At 39.6% G+C, this 10166-nt stretch overlaps 1 protein-coding gene across 1 annotated transcript; it reads left to right on the forward strand.

Annotated features, from left to right (window-relative positions):
- Window positions 1-1669: 1669 nt before the first annotated feature.
- LOC145813147 (uncharacterized) lies at window positions 1670-5756 on the forward strand. Its single transcript, XM_082908419.1, has 3 exons — window positions 1670-2068; window positions 4698-5076; window positions 5119-5756. Exons 1-3 carry the CDS (start codon window positions 1670-1672, stop codon window positions 5754-5756), a joined length of 1416 nt encoding a protein of 471 aa, XP_082764545.1.
- The last annotated feature ends 4410 nt before the right edge of the window (window positions 5757-10166 follow it).

A 10166-nucleotide genomic window follows, 5' to 3' on the forward strand; every position in this document is an offset into this window, starting at 1 on the left:
AGCAAGGACCCTGTTTTCAGTATGTTTGGCTAATTGTTGAACAGCATGTTTTGGCATCCTCATTGCATCCTAGGCATTCCTAGGCCAAGATTAAGACATAATAATAAGGATAAGACTTAGAAACGCACTAAGAACAAAATGTGATGAGTTAAGTTATATCCGGGTGTATGTTTCAAGGATGTATCTGTTATGTTTGTGTAGGTCACGCACCGTAAGCTATTTGATTTGATTTGCCTGCTTTGTTTGTCAGCTCTGAAGTCATCTGTGAGTAATAACTCTGTAGAGTTATGTTGAACTTTAATTATTTTCTGATGATATGAAATGATCGATTTTCTGAATTGCTATTTTAAGAATCATGAATGAACGTCCATCTTTCTTAAATGTATTTGTGGCATCCTTAGTTCACGTGGCCTTCACCCGGGGGTAACAATACCATGGCTAATATGCACGTGGCCCTCCCTAGGGGTAACAATACTGTGGCTCATATCTATGTGGCCCTTGCCCAAGGCTAACAATACCGAGGCTTATGTTCACGTGGCCCTCGCCTGGGGGGTAACAATACCATGGCTACTTGTGCACAAGATGTGGACCTATATGGTCGTCGGTACTGACTATGCAAATTTGATACGATATGATAGCTAAATAGATGTACCACATATAACCGCTATCATTTCTTGTTAAGTATACGAATCTGAAGTTGTTTCTGATTTGAAATATGCTATGGGACATCATTCATTAAATTCTTTATTCCGTTATTATTCAATGGGCTTGTTTTACTCTATTTATATTATGTATGTAAGTGACCAGGCACGTGACCAGGCTCAAAGTTGATGACCTGGAGTTTTGGTTTGTCAGCCACCCTTTGGTGCCTCCCAAGGAGGTTCCAGATTAAGTTAAGTCTTGTGGCCATGTTTTGTGATCATTTAAGACCTTGTTTTCTTTTGATACATGAACAACCTTTGGTTTATCTATATAATGGGATTAGTTCCCTTTTTGCTTTATCTGTAATGAATGTGATGTAAGACTATTATACGTATGACGTCACGGTTCTGTATATAAGTTTTCAAATTTTTGTCCCATATATGTCTACACAGCTCAATGGACTATGCGTGTTTTTATATATTTCCTTCCGCAATCCCTTATTATGTCATGATCGATTCAGAGGCCTTCGGTAATTCATGGATTACTGGTCAGTTACAAAGCTAAACATATAAGGGCGGGTTTGGGTCATGACAGAGTGGTATCAGAGCACGTGTTATACTATAAACACGAGTCCGTACAAGCTATAAGATGTCTTAGAAAAGATTAGGGACATTCGATCTGTATGTGTGAGTGATTATTTGTTTTTATAACCGTGAAAATTGAATCTGGACATGAATACATGAAATTGAAACGAATGAACTGGAAACGAATACTCTGAACATTATGAAACGAACTATTTGCCTATATTTATAAGTGCTCTATTTACCTATAGCAAATGAAAAATACATGAAGTGATGATACAACTGTATCTTTTGAGGCTCGAATGAGCCGCATGGATCAGATGCTTGCAGCTTTGGCTGAAGCAATGACTCAACAATAGCGGCAACAACTTTTACCTCTCCTACCACCGATGCAAGTTGAGCCGGATAACACTGATATTATAAATTTAACTCCGAAGTTCAACAAAATGAAGTTGCCAATCTTTTTAGGTGGTATTGAGCCATTAAAGGCTGAAACATGGCTGCTAGAAACTAAAAAGATATTTGATGTGTTTCCGTGCTCAAAAATTCAGAAAGTTCTTTTGGCCATCTATACGTTGAAGGAAGAAGCTAGACGTTGGTGGATGCTTGTCCGAGATAATAGTGGGACTATAATATGGAGCCAGTTTAAAGTGATCTTTTATGAAAAATATTTCCCTCAATGCTTCAGAGAACGTAAAGTGTTAGAATTTCAAGAACTCAAGCAAGGCAAGATGTCTGTAGCCGAGTATGAGGCTAAGTTCACCGAGTTGGCCAGATTTGCTCCTCATATGGTCAACATAGATTATAAGAAGGCTCAGAAATTTGAATGGGGATTAGACCTGGATGTGTTTGACCGGTAGGTGTACTGAAATTACCTACATATGTGGAAGTACTTGATAGAGCATTGATAACGGAGGCCATTCTGGCAGCAAATAAACAAACTACAACTCTAACAACTGAATGGAGAGATAAAAGAGCCGAATTCAACTTTTTCATGCCCCGGATTTTTACGAGGTCTAACCCACATGAGTAAACCACCCAATGATAGACGATCACTAATAACACTCATACAGATGTATATAATATAAGCACACAGTACATGTGTTGTTCTAATTTTATACATTCTTAGATACAACATTTAAGTCAAAGGGATGCTCTGTAACAAAAACATACAAAGATGTTATAAATCAAATTAAGATGCCCAAAAGCTTACATCATATACAAAGGGTGTAACCCTTACAAGAGTGGCACACGGCCAACAAATACATAAATGGCGCTTGGCCAACAAATAAAGAAGCCACCCTACAGGGTTCCAAACACAACTTCAACGTCTCACTCCACGTCCACATAAGCATACCTGAAAAATATTTTCAGCCACATAGGATGAGCATAAAGCCCAGTATGAAATATTTCAAAAACTAAATATGCTCCACCAGTGTAAATGATCATGAAATGCAGTACATACATATATAATATGCTCAATGCATTCTCAAATCCACTTGTTTTCTCAGTAAAAATCATTTCTTTCCAGTCTTCCAAACATTTCATTTATTCAAAACGTTTTCTGAATTCAATATATTAGTTTGACATAAAATTCATTTCCACAAGTCAATCCAGGTATCTTAATACCAACTAGCAATTTCATTGTCAATTCCAATACGAATACATCGTTAACCAATAGCAAATGTATTGCTAAAACCATTTAAAATCATTTCTTTCCAAAACCAAAATGATAATAAATAAAATGGGTAAATCTCTAAAAGCAACACAACCTTTCACGAAAATTTTGTCTGCGGAAAACTGTCAAACGGGACCCATGTAAACGTAGGCTATACAAGCACTACAATTACCATTTTACGAAAATTTCGTCTATGGGATCGGCACCCATGTGTACGCGCGATTTTTGAGACTTTCACCCTAGACACACATGCCAACTTAATTCAATGGAGTTCATCCCTTTTCTCCTCCCAACAATAAAGTACATCCCCTTTCTCCTCCCAAACATCTTACATATACAATATATTAAAACACACAGTCATATTCAATGACAACCACTTCTCAGATTTATCATTTTATTTACTCTTTCCAAATAGCACAATACATGTGATCTAAAATATGATTTTCAAAATGAAACAAACGCTCTTAAAACATAACACAAGAATTTCCAAAGTCTTTACATACAGTTTAAATCCACAAAATCCATTACATGTTCCATGATATGCATGATTTATAAACAGTCTAGTTTGCCTAGTCAATATGCAATTTCTACAACAATTATAGCTATTCTCCACCGATAGCCTAAAGCAAATATCTAAATAAATTTCATTAAAGATATACTTTGCCAAAATCTCAAATGGGAGTGATAATACATATTAAACTCCACCATCATCATTAATCATCATTTCAATTTCACATTTCTCAACATTTAATCCATTTCCTCTTTATAATCTCAACATTTACATTTTAGGACATAATCCCTTTCCTCTTTGAAAATCCATTTTGATACAAGAAATAGCTCATTTCAACGTATATCAAATCTCATTTCATAATCACAACATTTTTTCAAGAAAACATTTGAAAACCCCTCGTGTACATTTTGATTTAATAGTCCAACAATTTCCCAAAAGATCAACATTTTAGGGTTTCTCTAAATTAGGGTTTTTTACATTTAAAAACTCATATACATTCTTTGTAAGTGGAAAAATAAACTTTTGTAGCTAAACCATAGCTCAACAATCTTATTTGGAACAAACCCTAACTTACAAACAAATTATCAAAAATCAATCCAAGAACAATGGGATCTATATATTTAAAATACACTACAAATACGCTACCGAACTCATATTGAGTTTAAGAAATAGACCTTACCTCTTGAAGCAAGAAGGAAACAAGTCGGAAAAATCATTGGCGACGAAACAACGATCCATTGAGATTAAATAGAAGCCCTCATCGTGCTCTACATTTTCGTATAAGGAACTAGGAGTCAAAGATATATGGAAATAGATGAAATCAAGCCTAAAAAGCTTGAGAAAACAAAAATAGTGGAAGGAGAGAGAGAAGGGAGTGAAAAGTGAAGTGGTTTGATCCAAAAAGTGACTTTTAAAGATCTGATTCTGCGTTGTACGCTCGAGCGTCGAAAGTTGCACTCGAGCGCACAATGTTCACAACACAGATTTATAAATTTCAAACAGGTGTAGCTCTCTCGTCCGGAATGTTTTAAGGTCATTCTCGTGTCCAAATTGAAGCCCCAAAAGTAAGCTTTTCAATGGTTCTAGCCTCATATCAAGATTCAAAGTGTAGAGAGAGAACATGATAAAAGAGTGACGACTACTCAATAACAACTATTCGAATTTGGAGTTTTTGATTCAATCTCACCCAACCACTGCGGTAACACCCTAACCAATGCTCAAATATCGACCAAAAAGGTTTAAAATCAAGATAATCAAAGAGTCTAATATAATTCTATTATAACAGGAAGTACAGAATGCTACAAACTTCAAGAAGGGCCGGTCATTTTTGAAGATGCAAAACACGGGATTCTTTAGTAGCTTTGGTCAAAGTAGTGGATCTATTCCAAACTGCCCCGATTGTGGAAGAAAGCATAAAGGCATATGTTACTGTGTATCAGGTGATTGTTTTTGGTGTGGCAAGATTGGCCACATGGTTAGAGATTGTCCCCTGAGATCTGATGATGTTAACCGTCATGTAGCAAGTTCGGCTGGGTTTGCTTATGTAACAAGAACAAATGCAAGAGCTAATGCCAGGGGGAACACAGGAAATGAGACGCTAAGACAGGGAAGAGTATTCACACTAGTACCCTGGGATGTGCAAAACACCGAGCCGGCGTTGTCATGTATGATTTCCATTTGTAACTAAAATGCATATGTCTTGATAGATTTTGGTTCTACATACTCATTTGTGTCCCATGCCTTTTCTCAAAAATTGACTAGACCTTTAGAACCCGTGAACTATTCACTATCTGTATGTACACCATCTGGAGGTTCTATGGCATGTACTTATGTTTATCCGGTATGTGAAATAATAATTGGTGATGTGACGTTGTATGTTGACTTATTGCCTTTGAGAATGGATCATTTTGACTGCATATTGGGTATAGATTGGTTGACGAAGTATTATGCTACTATTGATTGTGTGAATAAATCTATTGTGTTTCGACCTCCGGAGTTACTTGAATTTGTGTTTGCTGGGAATGGAGTAGTTCCTCCATCGTGTCTGATTTCTGTCATGAAAGCCAATAAATTGTTGCGAAAAAAGTGTCAAGGTTACCTATGTTGTGTTTTGATTATGAATGTTGATAATGCTAATGTTGAGAATATCCCTGTAGTTAATGAGTTGCCTGATGTATTCCCAAATGATTTGCCTGGAGACTTAATCGATAGGGAAATTGAGTTTACTATTGATGTTGTTCCTAGAACACAACCGATTTTTAAGACCCCTTACCGAATGTCAACCTCTAAATTGAAAGAATTAAAAGTTCAACTCCAAGACTTGCTAGACAAGAAATTTATTTGACTGAGCACTTCACCTTGGGGTGCTCCAATGTTGTTCATTAAAAAGAAAGATGGGTCATTGAGGTTATGTATAGATTATCGGGAATTGAATCAAGTGACTATCAAAAATAAATACCCATTGCCCTGAATCGATGATTTGTTTGACCAACTCTAGTGAGCCCAAGTGATTTCAAAAATTGACCTTAGATCCGAATACCACCAATTGAAAGTTAAAGCCAAAGACATAGAGAAAACTGCATTTCGGACTAGATATGGGCACTATGAGTTTGTGGTGATGTCGTTTGGGGTAACTAATGCACCTGCAACTTTTATGGACGTAATGAATAAGGTGTTCAAACAATTTCTTGATGAGTTTGTTATTGTGTTTATTGATGATATTTTGATTTACTTCAAAAGTAGGGAAGAACATGAAAATCATCTAAGAACTGCTTTACAGACTTTAAGAGAAAATAAGTTGTATGCAAAACTGCCCAAATGTGAATTTTGGCTTAACAGTGTAGCATTTCTGGGGCATGTAATCAACAAGGATGGTATCTCTGTTGACCCACAAAAAATTGAAGCTATTGTGGACTGGCCAAGACCAACCAATGTGCCAGAAGTTTGAAGTTTTCTAGGGCTTGCAGGCTATTATCGTAGATTTGTGAAAGACTTCTCCAAACTTGCCATGCCATTGACACAGTTGACACAGAAAAATGCGCTGTTTGATTGGAACGATCAAAGGGAGTCTACTTTTCAAGAGTTAAACACCAGGTTAGTAACTTCACCAATTTTGACTTTGTCTAATGGTACTGGAGGGTTTCAAATTTACAGTGACGCTTCCTATAAACGTTTGGGATGTGTACTAATGCTAAATGGTAAGGTGATTGCTTATGCCTCTTGTCAACTTCGACCACATGGGAAGAATTATCCGACCCATGACCTTGAACTCGCAGCCATGATTTTTACTTTGGAAATCTGGCATCACTATTTGTATTACATAACTTGTGAAGTGTATACCAATCACAAAAGTTTAAAATATTTCTTTACTCAGAGGGAATTGAACACGAGACAGAAGAGGTGGCTCGAGTTAATTAAAGATTATGACTTACAAATTTTGTACCGTCCGAGGAAAGCCAATACCGTTGCAGATGCCTTGAGCCGAAAATCTATTGGGAAGTTATCATGTTTACTCACCGGTTAGAAGGATTTGATATGCGACCTAGAAAGAAATGAAATTAAAATTGTGATGCGTAAACAGGGTGGGATCTTAGCCGCCATTTCTGCTCAACCTATAATCATTGAAGAGATTAAAGAGAAACAACGTGAAGATGAGTTCTTGAAGAAAATTTTTGATGAGATTGATTCAAAATCAAAACCAAGATTTGTATTGAAAAACAATGTGTTGACATTTTAAAGCCAACTTTGTGTGCCGGATTGTCTGGATTTGAGAAAATGAGTTGTGACTGAGGCTCACAGTTCGAAATTTGCTATGCATACGGGGAATACAAAGATGTACCATGATTTAAAACAAAATTTTTGGTGGTCAGGAATGAAGAAAAGCATTGCAGATTTTGTGGCTAAGTGCTTACATTGCCAACAAGTAAAAGCTGAACATCAGCAACCCGCTAGGTTACTTTAGCCACTTCAAATACCGAAACAGAAATGGGAGCATATTTCTATAGACTTCATTATGGGATTGTGTAGACACCCCATTTTTGACCGACCTTAAGACTCAGACGTCATCGATTGAGCGCTCGGTGATTGCGCATGTTGTGCTCGTTTCGAGGTTTTGGAGTTCCTGGCTAAGAGCCTCACCTCCAGACCTCAGGACTCTTTGTACTATGCTCGGTCTGCGGACTAACTCTTGTTTTCTCTTCCTGGAAGGAGGGAGAGGTCTTGTAGACCATCTCTCAGTGGTCGTAGACTACTTTTCGTGGTCATAGGCCACTGTTCCTGTTTGGAGACTAGTTTCCGATTTTTGGAGCCGTCGGCCGCATGCCACGGCTCGGGACCGCTTAACATTCTCCGTTTGGCATGGTTTTTGGTACACACCTTGTTTCCTCTGTCTAGAGGGACATTGTGGCCCGGGAGACCACTTTTGTGGTCACACGCCACTTTTGGTGCCTAACAGCCAGTTTTCGAGGCCTCCAGCCGCGCGTTTTGACTCCCGAACTCTCATTTTGCATCCGCCTTGGTTTATTTTTGGCATGGACCTTGTTTTCATTGTTTGGAAGGTGGTACAAGGGTGGGAGACCACCTTTTCTCCTTGGAGACCACTTTTCCCCCGCCGGCCGATTTTCTTGTTAGGAAACTAGTCTCCTTGTTTTTTGAGCCACATTTGCTGGTCTCCCACCACAACACTAGCTTGCATTCAGTTGGGAGACCACCAAATGGACTGGCCGACCACCCTGTGTCATGGGAGACCACTTGCCCTGGTCGGTCGACTAGGGGAAGTGGTTGGCCGACCACCTTAACTGGTCGGCCTGCTCCCTCCAGTTTTGTCTCTGTGAGTTGTTGCCAGCTGTGCCAACTGGAAGGCACAGACTGTATCCTCCATACACGTGTATGGAGGATTTGTACCTTTGCTTTAGGTTATTGAGGAAGCTTGAACCTTTGCTCTAGCATTTTGAGGAAGCTTAAACCTTTGCTCCTCTATAAGAGAGGGCCTCCCTCTTCTTATACCAGGTTCCAAAAAATTTGTTTAGGGCAAAATATATACCCCTCTCTATATCTCTACATTTTGGGTTCAAAAGTGCATTGTTCTTGGCCTATTGCACCACACCTCATAGCCACACACCTCCACCATTGATCTGAGGTTCTTGGAGGGTATTTTCAGAGGCAAAAGAGTTGGTTTTGGGCTAGAGAAGTTGCTGGTTTTGTTGAGTTTCAAGGGTAACTCACTTTTCCCTCTTTTAAGCTTTATTTTGATCTTTCTCTTAGCTATACTTGCATATATATATTTGAGCTTTGTTGTCAACTAAAAAAAGCTTTATATTTGAGTGCTTTTCATGTTTGTTTAAGGCCTTTTTAATGTTGGGGGTCATCTACCCCCTTGCATCTCCTTTTTAGCCTTGTTTTGTGCCATACCATGAGGCCTTTGTGTTGAGCTTTGCTTGGCCTTTTGGCCACTAAAATCTAGCGGATTTTCAGTGGTTGGAATGTTGTTTTGAGGGCCAAAATTAGAGAGGGGAGACCCTCTCTCTTTTGGCCTTGTTTGTTGGCATTTTTGGCCTTTCAAAGGAGCCTATATTTCCATACTTCCTAGGCTTGGTTCAGGCCATTTTTAGTGAATTCTAGGACCTGCCTAGGCTCTGACCATGGCTGGTTTGGTCCCCTTTTGCTTGCATCTTGCATGTGTAGAGTAATCGCTTTTATGGCTTATCAAAGGAGCATGTCATTCTTACATGTATTGGTCTTGTTTCAGTGGGCTTTTAGCCATCAAATGGCATGCCATAACTCTATTTTTGCTTAGTTTGGTAGTGTAGACACCCCATTTTTGACCGACCTTAAGACTCAGACGTCACCGATTGAGCGCTTGGTGATGTTGCATATCGTGCTCGTTCAGAGGTTTCAGAGTCTCGGCTGCGAGTCTTGCCTCTGGACTTCCGAACTCTTTCATGCTTTGCCTCGGTTTGCGAACCAGGCTCTGTTTTCTCTGTTTTCTCTTCCCGAAGAGAGGGAGAGGTCTCGTAGATCATCTCTTAGTGGCCGTAGGCTACGTTTCGTGGTCATAGGCCATTTTGCCCGTTTGGAGTCCGGTTTCCGGTTTTTCGGAGCCGTTGGCCGTGTGCCTCAGTTCGGGACTGCTTAACCACCTCCGTTCACTCCGGTTTTTGGCATGCATCTTATTTGCTCCGTTTTGAGGGACACTGTGGCTCGAGAGACCAACTTCGTGGTCGAACGCCACTTCCGGTGCCTAACAATCAGTTTTTAGGGCCTCGGGCTGCACGTTTCGGCCCCCGAACCTTCATTTTGCATCGGTTTGGGTTCATTTTTGACAGGGACCTCTGTTTCATTCTTAAGAAGGTCGTAGAAGGATGGGAGGCCAGTAATTGTTCTGACAACCAGTTTTATTCCTCCATCGCCCTCCGTCGCCCGTTTTTCTCACTTAAAAGCCAATGTTGACCACCCTAAGGCCACTTTTTCCAGCCCTAAACCACATATTGGTGTTGTACACACCTGGGAGGCCACCAATATCACATGGTCGGCCAGTAATTGTATTTGACTCTTTTGAACCCCTCCTAAAAGTGGCCTTTTCTCTCTCCTGGTTCATTCTCTCCAGTTTTTGACCACATGGTTGTGTTGTGCACACATGAGAGGCCCTCTTTTTGGGATGGTCGGCCATTAATCTTCATTGACCCTTTTGACCCTTGGCCAACCGGCCATAGGGAAGGCCAACCGGCCACCTGCAACTCCAATAACAGGCCGGCCT

This window comes from Camellia sinensis, chromosome 15, assembly GCF_055761805.1.
Source record: "Camellia sinensis isolate YWXY chromosome 15, ASM5576180v1, whole genome shotgun sequence".
NCBI lineage: Eukaryota > Viridiplantae > Streptophyta > Magnoliopsida > Ericales > Theaceae > Camellia > Camellia sinensis.